Source organism: Leucopleurus acutus (genome assembly GCF_964270905.1).
Source record: "Leucopleurus acutus genome assembly, chromosome: 14".
NCBI classification, from domain to species: Eukaryota; Metazoa; Chordata; class Mammalia; order Artiodactyla; family Delphinidae; genus Leucopleurus; species Leucopleurus acutus.
The window spans coordinates 7392178-7415310 of NC_139156.1; the positions used below are offsets into that span (position 1 = coordinate 7392178).

Genomic DNA, 23133 nt, shown 5'->3' on the forward strand with positions numbered 1-23133 from the left:
TTCAATATTTAAAATATACTCAAAATTCAATTCATATTAAAAACATATTAACTATTTAAAAGGCTCCTAGGATTCTACACTGGGCTTCCTAACACTGCAATACAATGAAGACTATAATTTAATGGCAATCATTTATAAATGAAGCAACTTACACAGCAAATGTAATAATAATTTTTTTAAATAGCTTGAATTTAGACACTGGCCACTAAAGCCAGCCTCTCCATTTTCTTAAATCCCTTCTCAACTAAATTAGTATCATCCTGCCACCTATTTGTAACCAGAAAAGTGAAAGAAATTCTAGGCAGAGTAATAGAAGCTTCTCCTCATTCTCAGGGATTTTTCCTGAACCTGGAAAGCAAAATCTTTCACTTTATAAGTGTAGTATTATGTCCCTGCTTGCCAAGTCCTCACCCCTTTTATAGTGTAAACTTTGTTAAGAGGACAAATTCACTGTTAAGAGAGGCTACTATTTAATAGCTAAAATAAAAATCACACTTACTAAGATTTTAGTTTCCATGCTATAGCCTCCACCTTGCACATGGTCAGAATAAAAGTACAGCTTATAAATCAGACCAAAGACAAGATTCAGTCGTCATGGTGGCTCAGATTCTGACTTCCTCAGCAGATACTGCAAAACGTGATAAGTGGTTCTGTATGACTGTGAATAGCTATTCCTGTAAAGGAGACCAAAACTGAATTTCACTTGAAGCCTCTTACTTTATCCAAAAGTATTTATTTTTTTAAAAGGCTTTATTTTAATAAATTCTCTATTTTAATCCTACTCATTTATTTTAATAATGGACTACTATATTCAGAATTTTAATTTAACACAGCAATAAAATCAGCTGATTGGACTGGTGAGTCAAATCAGACATAGGAAAGATATTTTCCCCTAAAACCTTAAACATATGTGTGTGTGAACTATTATTATCATTAATCTTAAATTGGTAGTCCTAATAAATTAATTCCTACTGAATTACTTGTTATTATTGAAGGGGGAAAGGGGGCATAAACCAAGTAAACAGAAAAAGCAAAAATATATAGCTTATATTTAACTCTGAAGTCTTTTTCTCCTTCAGCAACTTTATTTTCCTCTAACCCAGGTAATTTATCTGCTTAGATTTTTCACTTTAGTTTGTACATACTGATTAAACACCATTTGACAGCAATCTGAAAGTGTGTTGAAGGGCAAAGACTATAATCATAAAAGCATCCATAAAATGGACAACTGAGATTTAATGGCGACTTTCATATTCATTAGGCAGTTTCTTCCTTTGGTTTCTCAGGAATTAAATATAAATAAATTACTTGCTCATGCTATTGTAAACTAAAATGAGCAAGCAGAAACTTATGACAAAAACAAATGACATAATGAACATATCCAAGGCTATAAGTAATTTCAGTATTTCATTTAAAATATTCACATTCAAAAATTCATGCTTGCTTTGTTAAGTCTTACTTTGATGTAGGCTCAACTAAATAGTTTGTGGCGTTACATTAACTAATCTTCATGGAATTAATGTGCCAGCATAACATACTTAAATGTCCATGTCTGACAAAAAACAAACAAAAAATAAAGAATCATTGTCATATATGCCTGGTAAACAGGCTACCCCTCCCAAAAATTCAGGTAACTAAGCAATACCAAAACCAAGCTCAAGAGTTTTGGGACTTCCCTGGTGGTCCACTGGTTAAGATCATGCGCTTCCAATGCAGGGGGCACGGGTTCCATCCCTGGTGGGGGAACTAAGATCACACATGCTGCGTGGTGTGGCCAAAAAATTAAAAAAGTTTTAAGATAAGTGCATTATATTAGATAACGATGTACATGGTACCAACTCTACAGGGAATTAAGACGTTGTCTTAGGATTATTGTTTTTTCATAACCAAAAGCTAAAATTCATTGGAGAGGATTATCTGAGAGAGTCATCTGTACCTGTGGTAACAGTAAATGGAACGGAAGAGTAAAGGTAACATCAGTTCAACTACGTGATTTTGCATTATTGAGGTGAAATTAACACTGAGTACACTTTTTCTACCAGATGTCAAAAAGAACATGAAATAATTTTTAATAGCAAACAGCTCTGAGAGTTAATACTGTGCATTGAAATAAAACAATTACTAAATATCTTTCAAGTTAACATATATTCATATACCCAAGTAAATTTAATTTACAAGTCTACTTCTGCATAAAATACAGATTTCCAAATTCTAGCCAGTGAATCATACTTCAATTAATCGGTACACAAAGCAACAATAAAATCTGTATAATATGGATTTTCTTTAAGCAGATCTAGACACAAGTGCTACTCTTAAAACAAATATTCCTTGGTTCAAATGCAGTATCAGCAGTTCCCATCTTGTGGACCAAAGAGTCCATGAATCTATTTATACATCAACCTCTACCTGCAGACAGACTGAATAATGTCTCCAAGTATAGCAACTATTTTCTAGTATTAAATTCATAACTGCTTTTGATTATATACTTCCCAGTTCAAACAATAATAAAAGCATGAGCATTATGATGTATGGGTTAATGGCTAGGGAAAGGGAGGGGCTCATAACTGAACATTTTTTATACTGTCATGCTTAGTAGTGAATTAATTAGACCATATTTGTGAAGCATTACTAAACAATGTAGAATAAATATACCTATTTTGAAGTCAATTACTCAAAATTGTAGCTACACTACAAATTCCCCCAACCACCTACTAAAACCCTATGAGAGAGAACTAGAGAAGTGAAATGATCCTCACCAAGCACAGACTCCTTGAGAAACAAACTGAGAGAAGTTCAGTTGTCAGTGTCAAATGATGAGCAGTTATCCAAAGGAAGGACTGACAGTCTTTTGGTTTTATATTAGCTTTATTAATATTAAGTCTATATTTAGTAATATAAATATTAATTTATTAATATAAATTGTTGATATAAATATTAATTAGCATAAATCTGTGACGATTTAAAAATGCTCAGAAAGCATTTTAGGGGACTAAAGATGAAAGCTAAAACTAGAAGCGGGGCTTTCCTGGTGGCGCAGTGGTTAAGAATCCGCCTGCCAATGCAGGGGACATGGGTTCGAGCCCTGGTCCGGGAAGATCCCACATGCTGCGGAGCAACTAAGTCCATGCGCAACAACTACTGAGCCTGTGCTCTAGAGCCCGTGAGCCATAACTACTGAGCCCACGTGCCACAACTACTGAAGCCCACACGCCTAGAGCCCGTGCTCCGCAAGTAGAGAAGCCACCGCAATGAGAAGCCTGCGCACTGCGACGAAGAGTAGCCCCCGGTGGCCACAACTAGAGAAGGCCCACGTGCAGCAACAAAGACCCAATGCAGCCAAAAATAAATAAATAAAATAAATAAATTTATTTTTTTTAAAAAGAGCTAAAACTAGAAGCACTGGTGAACCCTCCATCTACAAATCTCACCTCATTTCCGGGCTCCAATATCTTGTCACATCCTATATTAAAATCCTCTTATCTTCCTCTCACAACAAACCCCTAGCCTGATTTCTCTCTCCAGTTTCCGTTAAGGACACCACTAATACTACTGCACCCAGCATAGAAACTCAGACTTATCTTGAATTCTGCCTTCTCCCCCACAGATTCTTTCTAGTGGTTTCTGTCCAAACAGTCCTTTTCTTTCCATTTTAGCTGCCATCAACCCTTTTGCAGTTCAGGTCAGAACTACTATAATAGCCTCCTAAGCGCCTTCCCTCTCTAAATCCATCCAGCTCACCGTTACCAAAATAATCCTCCTAATAACAAGTCCCTCTTTCTGAAGCTCTTCTGTAACAGTATAAACTCTCAACTCCTTACCAGCATACAAACACACCACACACACCCCAGACTCATTCAGGTACCACCATCCCTCCACAATACACACATGAAGGCACTACCTTAGAAAAACAAGCACAACAGACACAAGTTCTGGCGAATCCTACCCATCCTTTAAGGTTCAGTTCTAATCTCATCTCTCTCGTAAAGTTTTTTCAAATCATTTCAAGTACACTCCAAGCAACCACACTTCTATCGACATTTGGCACCTACTGTATGTCTTCTTGGGGCTAGTTTCTGGAACACTGACTTGTGTGTCTTCCCCATATCATTTCCTCCCCTCAATATTAAATGAGGTAGCCAAGCTTTCAAAAACTATGGCTCAGGGATTTCCCTGGTGGCACAGTGGTTGAGAATCAGCCTGCCAATGCAGGGGAAAACAGGTTCGAGCCCTGGTCCGGGAAGATTCCACGTGCTGCGGAGCAACTAAGCCCATGCGCCACAACTACTGAGCCTGTGCTCTAGAGCCCGCGAGCCACAACTACTGAGCCCAACACACCACAATGACTGAAGGCCGCGCGCCTACAGGCCGCACACCTACAGCCCGTGCTCCACAACAAGAGAAGCCACCACAATGAGAAGCCTGCACACCGCAACGAAGAGTATCCCCGACTCGCCACAACAAGAGAAAGTTCGTGTGCAGCAACAAAGACCCAACAGCCATAAATAAATAAATACACACATAAATACATACATACATACTTTGGCTCAGGGATTCTAGTGGCATGGAATGTGGACCAGCCCTATGTTCAGTAAAATCCAGAGAAGAGACCATGTTGAGTGACCTGAACAAAGAAAGGAGTGGAGCTTTTGAGCAATTTCAAGAAAAAGGAGAAATTCTAGAGGATGGGATCCACTCCTGTGCTAAGACCTCAGTACAAAGTGTCTGCCTCTAACACCTAGGTACCAAGGCAAGGCATGCATGAGCTGGTTAACTATTCAAGTCCTGTGGTGTTAACGGCACAAGTGCACAAACCTTTGTGATCATTAAAAGTCCTAAATCTTTGTGAAATTATGTATACATGATTAAGAATCAGTGAGACCCAAAAATATGCTGACCTCCCATACAGAGATCACTGTTATCTATGTCATCTGCATCTAATGAGATTTGCTAAGAAGGCCCCTTCCAAGGAATGTGTGGACAAACTAGACAAAATTAATCTGGTTAAAATAATAACAGTTAAATAACACCTGTCATGGTGACCTTGGCCTTACTGGCACTATGCCTTAATTAACTAAGTCAATTACCAGTACAACCAGTACATCTAACTTCATTCCACCAAACCTAAGTCCTTAAAATATAACAAGAAATACAAAGTTTACATTTCAATAAGTCAACATGGTGTTAATTAGGAAAACTAATAACAGCTACAATGCTAATGATTTTTCTTTAAACCGCTGGATAATTAGTAATCCACTGATCAGAATGGAAGAAGATATATAGACACAAAATTAACTTAACAGTGTGTCAAATCTTACACAAAACAATAGTAATGCTCCTTTTTAAAAATCTATCTTCTAGTCATTTCTGGAGGAATTCTACCTCTTTATATACTAGGGCTTTATCTGTAATTTCATCAACTTCCTCTGTACTCTCCAGTTCCTAGACAGTAACTAGAAAGGAAAGAGGAGTAACAGATAGATACATAGACAGATACATAGATAGATAGATCCATCTTGAGCTATTGTAGAACCCATCTTAGCATGATTTCTTTACACAGTTTCAGAGACATCACAGGTCAATCACGTACCCCAAATTATAATCCCAAACAAAAATAATTTAATGTTAACAACCTATGACAAGTTACTGAAGGTCTACTACGCACTCAGAAACGTGGAGAGATATAACCACGTAGATAAAATACTGTCCTTGTACTCACGACACCTGCAATTTAAGTAGATGAAAGATGACTACGGCTTTCTTAAATGTACATGGAAATGGAGAGATTATCTCCAAGACTGCATATAAAGCCAGCATTTAAAATACAATAAAACAACTTTCGCAAAAGCCGTGAACATACTACTTCATTCAGAATTTGATTTCTTTTATCATCGTATCTATTCTCTGTTCACACTGAACAAATTAGTCCCAATTAACAATATCCACAGGAACCAACCAACAGTCACTACTAAACCTAGTCCAACTAAAGGCCACCTTTTTAACCAAACACTATGTTATCTATGTGACAGAGAAAGGAGGGGTAGAAATTTTTAAATAATCAGTGAGTTCTAATACAAAAGAAAGAAAGAAAACGATTTGAAAAGCAGGCACAAACGAATGAAATATTCCAAGGCAAAACCAATTCAGAGCTACTCTCTTGTCCAAAAACATCTTGTTCCCAACGCCTCGACCCTGTTCAAATTTGTCATTTTCCCTAACATCTAATCCCCTAAAGTTAGATGAATTAAAACACTTATTTTATAAAGGCAAATTATTTACAAGTGTTACTTATTAATAGTATGAAGTCCTTCAATTAGATTACTTTTTTCACAATTCCTACTGTAATGAATAACAGGAAAGTAGGGTGGGGATTTTGTGAGTTGGATTTTCATTGCAGAGACAGGGAGAATAAGTAGGCAAAAGTTTAGCAAAGGGCAACCTGGGAAGGAATGCCAAAGACAGCAGCAGGTTGAAAAGACTGCTTACCCAACCATTAGAGATGGATGTATGTCCAGGCCAACTCTGTCTACTTCACAACTTTGCCAGGGTCAGCCTCATCCAACTAAGAAAAGAAAATAGCTAACACTTAAGCATGTACTGTGTGCCAGACACTGTTCTAAGCACTGTACCTATACATCAGGTAATCTAATCTTCAGAATCCTATGAAACAGGTACTACTATTATCTCCAATTTTAAAGACTGGAAACAGGAAAAGAGAAGTTGAGTAACTTGCCCAAAGTCACAAAGCTACTAAGTGGCAGAGCCAGGATTTGAACCTGGGCATTCTGGCTCCAAAGTCTGTAGCAGACAGACAATGTAATAAAAATACATTTATACTGCAGCCCATAGTCACTTATTCCCACTATCCAGAATTTGGACAATTAATAAACTGCATGTAATGCCTCACTAAACAGTCTTTCCTAGATAACCAATAACATACAATGTCTAAACAAGCAAACTTAAAAAAATAAAAAACCTGTTCACACCCATTTTGCTCACATTTTAGCTTTTCAAAATTACAGAGAATCTTCCCAAAGCTTATCTAGATTGAGTACTGCAAAATGCCTAAAAAGTTAAGTAAGCAGGACCTAAAAAGTTATTTATAAAACAAGATATACTAAATTTTCCATGTAAAATTGAGTGGAAGAAAAAACCACCAATCTGAGGTATTTATCACGACTTTAGACTATAAAATGCCTTAAGTATTTTTAATTTTGGAGGCAATCCCTGGGGAAGAAAATATTATTAATAAAAGTCAGCCTGACTTCTCTTAAACCAATACACTAATCCAGATTACTAAAGAAACCACTGTATGTCAATTAAAATAATAAAGCCCTCCATTTGCATTAAGACAACTGAAAAAGGGAAAAGTCTCCCCAAATGACAGGTGTGTATTAATCACACTACCTATACATGACCTTGTGTTAAAGAAAAGCAAAGAATGACTATCTTTGAGATAGTTAATAAATTATTTTTATCTCTAAGAGCTTCCATTTTCCCATCTGTGAAAAAATAAATGAGTTAAACAAGATGATCTCCAGAATCTCCAAAGTCTCACATTCTTCTATGTAAGGACTCACTTTAGGGGGGACGATAAATTGGAAGGTTGGGATCTATATATAAAATAGATAATAAGAAGCTACTGTATAGCACAGAGAACTCTACTCAATACTCTTTAATGGCATATATGGGAAAAGAATCTAAAAGAGAGTGGGTATATGTATAATTGATTCACTTTGCTGTACACCTGAAACACAACATTGCAAATCAACTATACTCCAATAAAATTTTTTTTAAAAAGACTCACTTTAAAATCTTGCTTATTCAATTTATTTTGCAAATACTATTTCCAAAGTTAATTAAAACATTTTTTAACTTTTCCCTGCTCCATCTGTGACAAGTGACAAACTCAAATTTTAAAATATATACTTAATATTAATGATCACTTAATGTATCTAAGCAGTAACAAAATCCTATTTCTAAAACAAAGCTATATAATACATCCATACATCATACCACCTATGAATTATTTGTGCCAAATAATAGTAACAGTTATCAAACCTGAATGTGATCAAGCTTCTAGATCTAACTACCAGTTTACAGGATCACAGGGGAGAGAGGAACAAACTGATTTCCATGGAGATGCAATCAGCAAATTCCTATGGGTGTGTATATATTAAAACTTATATACATGTTAAAAATTAATTTGAACACTGATTTGATATTAAGAAGTTGTTTAAATGTTAAGGTGTGATTAACAGTATGGTACCTATTTTTCTAAAAGAGTACTTTTCCCTTAAGAGACACATACTGAATTATTTACAATGTTATAAAATGGCTTGAATTTGCTTTAAAATAATCCACTGGGAAGAAGCAAGAAAAATATAAATGAAACAAGACTGGCCATATGTTATTAACTGGGTGATGGATACATGAGAATTCATTCTCCTAGTCTCTCTATATGTATATGTGTTTGGAATTTTTCATAATGAAAAGTTTTAAAAATCTATCAAGAAGGTAACAAATGCTATTACAGACTAAGAATTAAGGCTTAGATTGCTAAGATTAGAAAAGGAGCAAGAAGCAGTATGCTGTATATTGTTAACAGTGCTACTCAAAACTTGGTCCAGGGCCCTGCGATATTCTACAAACTGTTTACTAGTCTGTAGAGAAACTGAGAGTAAGCATTTACAAACTTTTATAGCAATTTTACAGAATAATTTTATGATTGCTGAAACTACAGCGGCGAGGCGGAATCTGTTCGGAAAAGCAGGCAAGTTTCCCCGTGTTACGTGGAAACAACAATGGACACCCAGAAGGACGTTCAACACCCAAAGCAGCAGCCAATGATATATATCTGTGGAGAATGTCACAAAGAAAATGAAATAAAATCAAGGGATCCAATCCGTTGCAGAGAATGTGGATACAGAATAATGTACAAGAAAAGGACTAGGGCTTCCCTGGTGGCACAGTGGTTGAGAGTCCGCCTGCCGATGCAGGGGACGCGGGTTCGTGCCCCGGTCCGGGAGGATCCCACGTGCCGCGGAGCGGCTGGGCCTGTGAGCCACGGCCGCTGAGCCTGCGCGTCCGGAGCCTGTGCTCCGCAACGGGAGGGGCCACAACAGTGAGAGGCCCGCGTACCGAGAGAAAAAAAAAAACAAAAACAAACCTACACCTAACTTAATGGTGAGAAACTAGAAACTTTCCAGCTGATATCAGTAATAAGGCAAGGACGTCCCCTCTCACTACTCCTTTTCAGGAGAAAATTCCTGCTAATACTGTAAAACAAGAAAAGGAAATAAAAATACAGATTGGAAAGTAAGAAATAAAATTGTTTTTATTCACAGATGACATGACTTGTCTGTGAAGAAAATCCAAAAGAATCGACAAAACTCCTGCAGCTAATACAGAATCATAACAAGGTTGCAAGATACAGGTTAAATAAGTAAATTGCTTTCCTATATACCAGCAATGAACAAATGGAATTTGAAATTTAAAACACATCGCCATTTACATTAGCACTCCCAAAACTGAATTACATAAGTATAAATCTAACAAAATATGTACAAGATCTATATCAGGGAAACTACAAAACTCTGATGAAAGAAATCCGAGAACTAAATAAATGGAGAGATACTTCACGTTCATGGATAAGAAGACTCAATATTGTCAAAATCTCAGTTCTCCCCAGCTTGATCAAAAGATTCAATGCGACCCCAATCAAAATTCCAGCAAGTTTGTGGGTACTGACAAACTGATTCTAAAGTTTATATGGAGAAGCATAATATCCAGAATAACCAAACAGTAAGAATAACCAACACAGTACCGAAGGAAAAAAAAAAGTCAGAGGACTAACTACCCTGACTTCTACACTTACTATACAACTACAGTAATCAAAACACTGGTGAAAGAACGGACAAACAGATCAATGGAATAGAGCAGAGAGCCCAGAAATACACCCACATATATAGGGTCAACTGATATTTGACAAAGAAGTAAAGGCAATACAGTGGAAAAAAGAAAGTCTTTTCAAAAAATGGTGCTGAAAGCACTGGACATCCACACGCAAAAAAAAAAAAAAAAAAAAGACTCTTAGACACAGACCTCATACCCTTTACAAAAATTAACTCAAAATGGATCACAGACCTAAATGTAAAATGCAGAATTATAAAATTCCTGTTATGAAGGTAACCTAACAGGAAATCTAGATGACCTTGACTATGTCAATGACTTTTTAGATAAAACACCAAAGACACAATCCATGAAAAATATACTTGAGAAACTAGATTTGTTAAAATTAAAAAGTTCTGTTCTACAAAAGACATTGTCAAGAGAATGACAAGATAAGCCAAAAAAATAGGAGAAAATATTTGCAAAACACATATCTGATAAAGGACTGTTATCCAAACTATACAAAGAACTCTTGCAACTCAACAATAAAAAAAAATAAACAACCTAATTAAAACATGGGCAGAGACCTGAACAGACACTTCAAGGAAGGTATACAGATGGCAAACAATACCTCATTAGAGAACTGCAAATTAAAACAGCAATGAGATACCACTTTACACCTATTAGATTGCCTGAAATCCAGAACACTGACAACACCAAATGCTGATGATATAGATCAACAAGACCTCTCATTCATTGCTGATAGGAATGCAAAGTGGTATAGCCAAGTTAGGAAGAGAGTTCGGCAGTTTCTTAGAAAACTAAACATACTCTTACCATATGTCCTAGCAATTGTGCATCTTGTATTTACTCAAAGGAGTTGAAATTTTATGTCCACACAAAAACCTGCACATGGATGCAGCTTTATTCATAACTGCCAAAACTTGCAAGCAACCAAAGTTCAGTATAAGTGAATGGATAAATAAACTGTGGTACATCCAGACAAGGAAATATTATTCAGCACTAAAGAGAAACGAGCCAGCAAGCCATGAAGAGACATGGAGGAACCTTAAATGCATATTGCTAAGTGAAAGAAGCCCATCTGAAATGGCTATATACTGTTTGATTCCAACTATGTAACATTCTGGAAAAGGCAAAACTATGGAGACAAAGATCAGTGGTTGCCAGGGGATGGCGAGGGGGAGGGATGAATAGGCAGAACACAGAGGATTTTTAGGGCAGTGAAACTATTCTGTATGATACTATAATGGTAGATACATGCCATGCTACATTTGTCAAAACCCATAAAGTGTACATACCAAGAGCGAACCTTAATGTAAACTATGGACTCTGGTTGATAATTATGTGTCATGGTAGATTCATCAACGTAACAAATGTACCACTCAGTTGCAGGATGTTGACAGTGGGAGAGGTATGCATGTTGGGGGGGGGGCGGTATAAGAACCCTCTGTACTTTCTGCTCAATTTTGCTGTGAACCTAAACTGCTCTAAAAACTAAAGATTATTTTTAAAAATCTACTTCTTAACAATGTTTTTAGTCACTATATCCAGGAAACATTTTTTTTAAAAAATCAGTTCTCAAAGAATAATGGGAAGTTTTAAAAAAAGGACACAAGAACTTTTGGTGTGAACCTAAAACTGCTCTAAAAAATTAAAATAAAATCTGAAATATGTTCACACCTAAAATTTTTAATTAAAAAAAGACATAGAGGGCTTCGCTGGTGGCGCAGTGGTTGAGAGTCCGCCTGCCAATGCAGGGGAAACGGGTTCATGCCCTGGTCCAGGAGGATCCCACATGCCACGGAGCGGGCCCGTGAGCCATGGCCGCTGAGCCTGCACGTCCGGAGCCTGTGCTCTGCAACGGGAGAGGCCACAACAGTGAGAGGCCGGCGTACCGCAAAAAAAAAAAAAAAAAGAGAGAGATAGAAATTAGCATGAAAGGCTCACACTGGCCAAATCTGGATCAACTCAAGCATCCACATAAATAACAACAGTAAAGGATTTTTAAAGCACTGACTAAGACAAATATACAAAACTCTACACACAAACTAACAGATAAATAATGGAGGAGAAAGTTCTTCCTTACAACAGAAATCAAACTAATAAATGCAAAATGAATAACTGGATTAGAAATTCACCATTAGGCAATCTCTACAACAGATTCAGAAAAGAATCATCACTGAATGTTGAAACTAGTGGGTGAAAATTTGAGAATTAACAGGATATTTAAATAGTCTCCAAGTATCTCCCAACAATAACTAGTATGTTACAAAACCCGGTAGACACCTTAACCAAGTAATCAAAGTTAACCACACCAGTAATGACATCATTTGCCTCTTGATATGTTGTACTAAGAACAAAACATCACCTCTGTGGCATTCTTGCTAAAAAGTACATACTCTGACTCTGATTATGCAAAAATATCAGAAATGCCAATATTAAGAGACCTTCTACGAAATTACTAGTCCTATATTCTTCAAAAACATCAATATCATGAAAAACAAGGACTTTTTTGTTCCAGTTAAAGGAACCTATAAAAAACATGGCAATAGACTGCAACTCATGATCTGAGATTTTCTTTTGTCTTTATAAAGAATATTAATAGAACAACTGACAAAATTTAAATAAGATTTATAGAATCTTATTCTTATAAGAATTAATCATGCAATGTTAATTTCCTGAGTTTGATAACTCTATTGTGGTTACATAAGAGAAAGACCTTGTTTTTAGGAAATACACACTGAAATATTTAGAGATTAAGGGGTATCAAGTCTGCAATTTACTTTCAAACAGTTCTGGGAGAAAAATACATTTGTACTTATATATGTCCACATCACACAATAAACCTTATAATTTACAAAATACTTTCACATACATCATTGTTATTCTGACAAAAACCAAGAAATAGGTACACAACAGTCTTTTTATATGAGAGTAAATGTGGCCTCCTATATCTAAAAATTTCTCAAGAATTGTCTGTTTTTTCTACCCCTACAACCAAGCCCTAGTTCATCATTTCTCTCAACTATTTTATTTATTATTCTAACTGGTCTTCCAACCTTCATACTCCATATCTCTGCCAGAGTAATCTGTCCAAAAAAAAAAAAAAAAATCTGGTGTTGTTATTCAGCCGCTTTAAAAATTTCAACACCCCAACACTAAGGTGAAAAATCCTAAACAGGACATAAAAGAACCTTCCAAACACAAACACACGTGTGTGTCAAGAATATCCTACAATATTTCCCTTCAGCGATTTACCGCCTTTCACCAAAGCATTACTAAGGGGAAATCTACTTTATTTTACTATGGGAAGATCAGTTCCATCTCTTGTTATTTTATATAGAGAAAAATGTACTGCACTTTTTAGATGTGAGTTCATGTCCCTCTCCACCTCTTACTAAGTCAGGGATATTGGCCAAACCCTTAAGATCCAAGCCTCTTCATCTGAAAAAATTATGGTAATGCCTTTCCTGTCCTTACACGAGGGCTAACACCAATAATGTCAAGATCCACATCCAATAATTAATATTATGAACAAATGTCAGCGTGAAATAACACCACCTTAAATTTTATATGAAGCTTCAGGTCACAGAAAACTTCTATTATTTCACTTCATCTTCGGAACCCTCAGGTAATTTCCTGTAAGGTACCCCAGAATCCTTCTGAGGTACAAGTATCTTCATTTTAATGACAAGGAATATGTGGCTTCAGGAAAGGTGAAATGACTTGTCCACACTTACAAAGCTTTAGGAAGTAAAGCCCAGATTCTGACTCCTGTTTTCTCTAACAAATGCACCACAGCCTTCCAGAGTTACAAAAACTTATTTCCCTAGAACGAAATGTGAATATTAGGTTACAAGATGGACTGACTGTATATAGTTACTGTCTCTATCTACAACAAGACATTGACGCTACCTCCAAAACAAATCCCAAAATCTGAATTTTTCTCCAGATTACCCTACCATACCCCTAGTCCAAGCCACCATCAACTCTCACGATTACTACATAACCTCCCCACTAATCTTGCTGCTTCTATTCTATCCACCATCCTCGTGGATAGAATCCACCAGGTGGATCCTTTAGAAACATAAACCAGGTCACAACACAAGGACTTAAAATCCTCTAATGGCTTCCCAACCCACTCAGAATAAAATTAAAATTCCCCAGCGGATTTTGTTCTGTTCCTTTTACAAGCAAGCTCATTTTCACCATAGGAGTTTTGTATTAGAACTCTCCTCTGCCTAGAATTCTCTTTCCCCATATTTTCACATGGTCAGCTCTTGTCATCAAAAGCTAGGTTTAAATAACACCTCAGAAAGATTTTCCCTCACCAGACTGATGTCATTCTCCACCACATTACCCTACTTTCATTATATTATCTGCAGAGCACCTATCACTACTTGGGTTTGGTTTGGGTTTTTTTGTTTTTTGTTTCTATTTTTGTTTTTCCTTGTTTGCTCTCTCTATACTAGAATGTAAATACAAGTAACAGAGACTTTGTCTTGTTTGTAGAGTTATCTGAACATCCAGTACAATTACTTTCTAAAATGCTTAACACTGAACAAGTCGTTACTAAATGTTTTAACTCGGTAGTCTTTGTAACAGTATTTCATGTAATCTACTTTTTTGAAAATCCTAAACAATCTCAGATCACACAGCAGGTGCCCAACAATTATTAACTTAATTTGAATGAATTTCTATAAAAACAAGGCCTTCAGATTTTAAGCTTAATACAACAAATATCCTCAAACAAATCCCCCTACACACACACACACACACACACACACACACACACACACACACACACACACACACACACACACACACACACAGAGACAGAGAACCCTTCCCTCTTCCCACCTGTAAAGATGATCCACACTGAAGAGGATCACTTCTCCTTTCTATTTCCCAGCTCCCTGACAATACTAGCTCAAGGGGAAAAAGAGGATCAGGGACTGGAGAAGGAATAAGGCATTCATATCCAGGTGCTATGAGCACCATTCCAACCTCATCCACATGCTTTAGCCATACTGTACCCTCTGCTGGTCCTTATATGTGGCATGTAATTTTCATATCTCCATGCCTTCACTTACAATTGCTCCTGCACACGATGTTCTCCCACTCCCACCTCCCATTCTTACCTGGTTCTATATATACCTAGAAACTTGTCACTCCTTCTTCAAAGACTAGCTCAAATGTTCCCACTTCTGTAAAACCCTTCTTGACCCAATCCTAATCTTGTGCTAATTTAGTCACTTCTTTACCACTTCATAGTACTTAGTTTTGTGGAATAAGGTTTCTTTCTAATGATCAACTGAAAAATTCACTTTTACGTCTCTATAAACAATGTTTGCTATAAAACAGTTGCTCACTAATCATTTAGACAATAAAAAGCAATTCAATATTCTCCTGGTATCAAAGGATAGTATTCCAAACAAAGATTAGTCTAAAGTTCTACAAATTCCTGTCGTTTCCCTGTTTAAAAACAAACTTTAACTTCATTAAATACCAAAAAATGAAGTTAATTACCCACCCCAACCAGAAAAGGATTTAAAAGTGGTTTGTTAAAAATTACAGAAATGACAGGCCTCACGGCGAGAACAACAACCAAAAAAAACCATTACAGAAATGGTCTTGCCTTCAGAATTCCAATCACAAGCGTACTGCTGCAACTTAATGAGCAACACTCAGTAGAAATCCTTTTCTCCATCTGCAAAGTAAGGATAATTTCTTCATACATCCAGGGAATACTGTCTTGCAATAATCAATTGATGGCTGAGAATAATTATGTTACTAAAGCTAACTGAATTTCAGCAAATGATGCTGGGACAACTTGACAGCCCTCTGCAAAAGAATAAATTTGGATCCCTATCTCATACTATATACAAAACTTAACTCAAAATTATCAAAGACCTAAATGTAAGAGCTAAGAACTGTAAAATTCTTAGAAGAAATGCAAATCTTCTTGACCTTGGATTATACAATGGCTTCTTAGAGATGACACCAAAAGCACAAGTGACAAAAGAAAACAGATAAATTGGACATCAAAATTAAAATCTTTTGCGTTTCAAAGTACACCATCAATAAAGAGATAACCTACAGAACAGGAGAAAGTATTTGCAAGTCATCTGACTTGTGTCCAGAATATATAAAAAACTCTCACAACTCAACAATAAAAAGACAAATAACCCAACTGAAAAATGGGCAAAGGATTGGAGTAGACATTCTCTAAAGATACACAAACGACCAGTAAGCACATGAAAAGATACTCGATACCACCAGCCATTAGGGAATGCAAATAAAAACTAGGAGATTCCACTTCACTGAGACAGCTATAATAAAAAAGACAGACAATAACAAGTGTTGATGAGGATGTAGAGAAATGGAACCCTCATACATTGCTGATATAAATGCAAAAATGGTACAACCACTTTAGAAAACAGTCACAAAGTTCCTCAAAGGTTAAACACAGAGTTACCATATGAACCGGCAATTCCATCCTAGGTATCAATATATACCCCCCAAAAAATGAAAACTTATGTCCACACACAAGTTTGTACACAAATGTTCACAGCAGCATATTTCATAAAAAGCCAAAAAGTGGAAACTACTCAAATGCCCATCAATCAATGAATAGATAAATATAAACAAAATGTGGTATGTACCCATACATGGAATATTATTCAGCCATAAAAAAGAATGAAGTACTGATACATGCTACAAGATGGATAAACCTTGAAAACGATAAGTGAAGTGAACAAAGCCAGATACCAAGGGTCATATAAAGAAAGTTCCAAAAAGCAAAACTTGAATTTTCACGCACTGACAACTATTTACATAGCATTTATATTGTATTAGGTATTATAAGTAATATAGATATGATTTAAAGTATACAAGAGGTTGTGTGTAGGTTATATGCAAATATTTTGCCATTTTATATGAGGGAATTGAGTATCCCTAGATTTGGGGATCCAAGAGGGATCCTGGAACCAATCCCCCACAGATACCAAAGGACGACTATATTGTTTGATTCCATTTATATGAAATGTACAGAACAGGTAAATCCATAAAGACAGAAGTAGATTACTTGTTGCCAGGAACTGGGGCAAAGAGGGAATGACTGCTAATGGGTACAAGGTCTATTTTGGGGGTGATGAACATGTGCTGATGGTTACATAACTTTGTAAATATACTAAAAACCAATGAATTCCATACTTTAAAAGTGTGAATTTTTTGTTTTATGAACTAAACCTCAATTAAGCTGTTATTGTTAAAAAATTTTTAAAAGACGGAGATATATGCAACTGATTTCCAACAATGCCTCATCCACTCGAATATTTTTTATTTATGTAAATTCAATCCACATAAAAATCTGACTTGCCAAACTGTACAAAATAAAAAGCCAAAAGTGTGACGGGCTTCCCTGGTGGCCCAGTGGTTGAGAGTCCGCCTGCCGATGCAGGGGACACGGGTTCGTGCCCCGGTCTGGGAAGATCCCACATGCCGCGGAGCGGCTGGGGCTGGGCCCGTGAGCCATGGCCGCTGAGCCTGCGCGTCCGGAGCCTGTGCTCCGTAAGGGGAGAGGCCACAACAGTGAGAGGCCCGCGTTCCGCAAAAAAAAAAAAAAGAATAAAAAATAAAGGAAATTAGTTTTTTCATTACTAAAAAGTTCAATTCACTAGGCACCTGAAAAATAAATTTTATGTTCCTGACCAACCTCCACTTTAAAATTCAAACTAATGACTCTTTTCAAAAATTTAATCTTAACCAAAATACGACCCTCCCAGAGAGCAAAGAATGAATGCTTACTGATCCAGATTTCTCAAGTGGTGAAATTACTGATGTAATTCTGTGAAAGTCCCTTTTACAAATGCAAGTAGCCTAAGTAAAAATGCTTAGTATTTCTGGAAAGTTAACAGATTAATTTTAGCTTCAATTATGCTAAAAAGGTTTCTAAAGCTTAAAAAAAAAGCTTTTATGTAAACTAGTTTCTAAAAACCAGTCAATTTCAGGGGAAAAAAATATTTTGATGAACTGGAGGAAGAACACAAGTTTCCACAAAGATGCAGTGGATAAATCAAGATGATTTACTGCTAGGAGACTATGTATCCATAAAACATCAGGCCTCTCACTCACACATACAACACAAGAGGAACGTACACACCTGTTCTCCAACTACATCAGCAACCACCCATGTGCTACATAATTACACGTAATTATCCTTGGGATACAAAAATACTATGGATGGGCTTGTTTGTGTTTCTTCCAACAGTGTTGACAGGTAGCAGTGAATCACACATTCTCCTGAGTCTCATCTGCCTCATGATCAATGACACATGCTGCCAACATCTGAGGTTAAGGATGCAAACTGAGACTGCAGATTACTGTCTCCTGCCCATGATGCTAAATGTTACCTATGTACAAATATGGCATGACAACAGTGCCACTGGTGCCAAACTCAAACCAAAGTAACCGCCCCAAACTCAAATCTGAAGTAAACTACAGATCTGTAGTACTTATACCATTATCAAAATGTTGAGCATCCTCTACAGAAAGAGAACCATGCTGATAATAGATATAAACATACTGGCCAAAAAAAACTTTTTAGAGACAGCCATGGTTTCAAATATTTTGTCTCATTAAGTCATCAAAGCCCGGGCTTCCCTGCTGGCTCAGTGGTTAAGAATCCGCCTGCCAATGCAGGGGACACGGGTTCGAGCCCTGGTCCGGGAAGATCCCACATGCCACGGAGCAACTAAGCCTGTGTGCCACAACTACTGAGCCTGCGCTCTAGAGCCCGCGAGCCGCAACTACTAAGCCCGCGTGCCACAACTACTGAAGCCCACACGCCTATAGCCCGTGCTCCGCAACAAGAGAAGCCACCACAATGAGAAGCCCACGCACCGCAACAAAGAGTAGCCCCTGCTCGCCACAACTAGAAAGCCTGGGCGCAGCAACGAAGACCCAACGCAGCCAAAAATAAATAAATTTTTTTTAAAAAACCCATCAAAGTCCAACTTTGAAATCAGCAACTCCAATACTCAGAGGAGTACAAACTTCATATTCTAGAACAACTCTATAACCAAAATACTTTGTCAACGTATTCATATTTTCAGTGCTTAATATATGGTCTCCACAGATACATGGTTTAGGATTCATACCCACTCCTCAAAGGTCTTAAAAATCTAACTGGGAAGCCGAATAAAGACATAAAAAGATAAACTGAAATCCAGGCTAGCATATGCTAAGAAAAAAAAAAAGAAGAAGAAGAAAACAGTCCCACACAGGAGAGGTATGAATAGATCCCTTGGGGTTGAACTAGTCAAAAAGGCTTCTCAAGAGACTGGGCCCAGAGTAAAGGGAGTATCCGTGAATACAAGCAGAAAAGAGTTTCAAACAGAAAGAAAGGCACAAAGAAAGGCCAAGAGGAGGGACTTCACAGGAACAACAAACAAGTTAGTTTGGCTGGAACTAAAGATTCACAAAGGGAAGAAATGAGTTAAGACTGAAGAATGGATCAGGGCCAGATTACAGAGAAACCTGAAAACCACACCAAGGAGCTTAAACCTTACTTTGCATGTAACAAGGAGAGTTCCGGAACTTTTTATGTTGTGATGTGAGAAGGTGAGTGTTAAAATGTGCAAGATATTATTTACCCAAGGCATTAGCGGAGCACAAATAGTCCAGGTGAAACACATCACTGGGAGAAAACGTATTCAAAGCCCAGGTGCAAAAGCTTGTTATTGGGGAAGGAGGGAAGTGAGCAGCAATGCTCAAATAATGACGCTGAACCAAGTTAAATAAAAAGCCCCAGGTGTCTACTTTTGCAGCTCCCATTTATTTAAAGCCTCCCTCTACTATAAAAGCGACACAAGTATAAAGCACATTGAAGAGCTCTCACTATATCAGTTACACACAGGAGGCAGTTTACCTCAAATATCCTATATCTGGATCAGGAGTTCCAAAACTATGCTAATCCTCTGGCTTTAAATGCAATATGCCAAACCCCTATCAGCACACAGAGCTGGATCAAGGCCATAAGCTACCATGAATGAGTTCATCATACTAACCCAAGCACATTTCAAGAGTAAATAAATGGGTGTCTCAATGTTCTGAAGCATTAACAAAAGGTGTTGAAACATCAACAGAAATAAAAATCCCTCATGACATTCAAATAATATCCTCCCCAAAGATTAAAATGTGCCATTACTGTCCTCTCAGTCCCCGACAGCCTATAAAAACAATGTTATGAAACTTTAGTATAAGAAGGTGACTGCATATCATAAGATCCAGAAATCAAGGGGGAATCAGGATTCTAGATTTCTTTACAACTGCCTCACCTAATTAATAATATTAATAACCAGGAGGAGAGATCCAGCTTAATTTTTCACAAACCTAGTTTAATGACTTTCCTAAGACCCCTGGCACAAGCCAAGATCAATATTCCTTATGGTTTCCCCTGGCTTATGGTTTGAATACTGAGTCATCCACGTTTGATCAAAACATGGGTACCCTTGAGGTCGCACAAGTGATAAAGAAGTCAACTAAAAAGAGACTTTAGAAAAAACACTCATTATATAACGTTTCCATGAGGTAAAGATTTCTCTTCAACTGTACATTAAATTTATTGACAACAACATAACAGATCATACGGTGAGCAAACAGACCAAAATATTGGATAGAGAGGACGGCGTTTAACCTCATAGCCTACGGAGTTACGGAATCAATTGACTGAAATACCAAATTCTCAGCCAGAGTTTCAAAACACCAGTGTTATCTCAAAGATAATGGGCCGGTTCAAACTTCCAGGCTGAACCTAAACTGCTGGTCCCTTGTGCTTAACGCAAGTATTCATTACAGTCCTTTTGTCTGTGAAACGACCCACACCAAACCACAGCGGAGAAAATAATAGAGAGTTGCACGGAACCATCGTTATCGCGAGCGAGAGAGCTAGACGATCTTGCCACGAGTTCCAGCTCCTCCTCCCCAGCCCACCCCCGTCGCCCCCCATCTTTCTAGGACAGAAAAGGCAACAACGGAAGGCCACCGCGGGAGGCGAAGAGGAAGCGGCCAAGGGACCGAAGTTTGGGGCCCAGTACCAACTTGTGGCGATGGACCCAAGTATTTAGGGCCTACCGCAGAGCGCGAGAGAAACCCCACTCCCCAGCCCGGAGGTGGCAGGAAAAGAAGTCGGGGGGAAGGGGGGTCATCTGGCGGAAGAGAGGTGGCAGGGCAGGCGGCGCGTCCAGCCGCGGCTGATCCATGGTCGGTAAACAAGCCGAGCGGACCCACCCTCCCACAGCCCCGGGCCTGTCCCCGCATCGGGAAAGCCCAAGATGGAAGCGCGGAGGAGCCAGACCTTGCCGCCTCCCCTCTCCTCGCCTGCGACGCCTACCCGGGGGTCGCTGGCGGACGGCCCGGGAGACCCAGCGGCCTGGGCGCCATCAGGGAGCGAGGGGCCCGGGCAGGCCGCGGCGGAGCCGCGAGGGGCCTGCAGCGGGGCGCCCTCCCGGGGCCCGGTTACCTGGCGGCGGCGGTGGCTCTTCCTCCAGCTCCTGCTCCTCCTCCCCGTCCGACGCTCGGCGCCCGGCGGCCGCGGCGGCGGCAGCGACTCCCCGAGCAGCCCGCGGCGACGAGCCGAGCCCGGCCCCTCTCCGCCTCCCTCCGCGCCGCCGCCCGCCCCGCTGCTGCCGCCTCCGCCCTCTCCCCTCAGTCAGGACATGGTCACCGCGGGCCCGCGCGCGACTCCCGGTGCCGGAGGCGGGGGCAGAGGGGCGGAGAGCAGGCACGGAGGCGGGGGGGACACAGGGGGGGAGGGGGAGAGAGGAGGGGGGGGTGGCCTCGGGAGCAGCGGGCTCCTAATGGCGGCGGTGAGGGGCCCCGGAGCCAAAAAAACCCCACGGCAAGCAGCACAACGTCAAGGCCAGACCCCGCCGCTCGTCGCCGTGTCATTGGCCCCGAGGCCGCCAGCGGCGCAGCCAATGGTCGGCCGCCTCTTTCCGGGCGCAGAAGGCGGGCCGCGGAAGGGGGACGTCACGCCGGCGCCGGGCCCCGATTGTGAGGCGGCGGCGCGCGCCGGCCCCCGGGTCCCGCCCCCTGTGCGGCGGCCGGTTGGCTGGGGCTGCGGGACTTCGGCGACGTGCGGGGCACGCCGGGAGGCGACGGCGCGGCGTGCGCGGGGCACGGGGACGCAGCCGGGGCGGCCGGGAGGACGTTCTTGTGGCTGCCCAGCTCCTAGTGAACGGTCTCGGTTGCTCTTACAGCCGACTTCTAAGTCAACTCCCAAGTCTCACCAAGTGAACTACTTAGTGACAGATTCTGCATCACTTTTTCTTATACAGCTTCAAGCTCTTGATAAGACACCAGGGAAGATAAATGTTTATTTAGGTTGAGACAATTGCATTTTCATATCTTTTTTTTTACAATGTCTTTTTTTATTCCTGTCTTCGAGGCAGCTATCCATTTATATTTGTGAATGTGTAAATTTATAATGTATGTATTACCTAAGTACATGCATATATTCATGATGAAAAGCCATAGAGTTGTATGCCAATTATATCTCAATAAAATTAATTTTTTAAAAAGCCATGGATACTTTGCTTTTCGCTCTCTTTTACTACTTCCTAGCTCTAGTATTGGGTAAACCTAATTTTCTAATGGTTTGCTTTTACTGTAAATTGTAAATGTAAGGGAGAGATTAAATTATAGCCATGGGGGGAAAAAAACTGCCGGGAGAATTACACGAGCCAAAGTTCCAAAGAGAATATGTTATATGGTGATGTTTCATATATTTCTTTTTTTAATGTAAATATAGCCAAGTAGTCTAAATCATTTACCCAATTACTAAAACCCCATGAGTATGTCATATTTTTCAGGCTGGGGAGCTTTGCTTTTCTCAATGAGACTTTGCCTTGCATTTTTCATACTGCAAATTTTATTTCAAGAATTCGAATGACCGTAAAAACACAGAGAGTCTTTAAAAGTTGTAAACTTCTTAGCACTGTCAAAAAGCACTGAGGCGTCTGAAGTTTCGGACGCCTCAGCTTCAACAGAAAGAATGTATTATTCAGAGTTTAACTCGATTTTTAAAACTCGGATGGTGACTTCATTTAGTAAAACTATGCCTGGTATTCTCATAGCTTCACTATGGCCACTGAAGAGAAATACCTGATATAGCTTCCTCTCATCAACAACCTCTTTCCTAATCAGTGGTATATTTTACAC

At 39.1% G+C, this 23133-nt stretch overlaps 1 protein-coding gene across 5 annotated transcripts in view; it reads right to left on the minus strand.

Annotated features, from left to right (window-relative positions):
• The window catches only part of ZRANB1 (zinc finger RANBP2-type containing 1), a 69677-nt gene extending 48071 nt beyond the window's left edge, over positions 1-21606 (minus strand). For 3 of the 5 annotated variants that reach the window (XR_014326760.1, XR_014326761.1, XM_082855067.1), the window contains exon 1: positions 500-1388. Coding sequence is in view for 2 of the 5 variants with exons in the window: in XM_082855067.1 (XP_082711193.1) it covers positions 500-540 (41 nt within the window). In the remaining 3 variants the exon portion in view is untranslated. Of the gene's footprint in view, positions 1-499; positions 1389-21433 lie in introns of those variants that run through there. The other 2 variants (XM_082855066.1, XM_082855068.1) reach the window with 2 other exon arrangements.
• Between the last annotated feature and the right edge of the window lie 1527 nt (positions 21607-23133).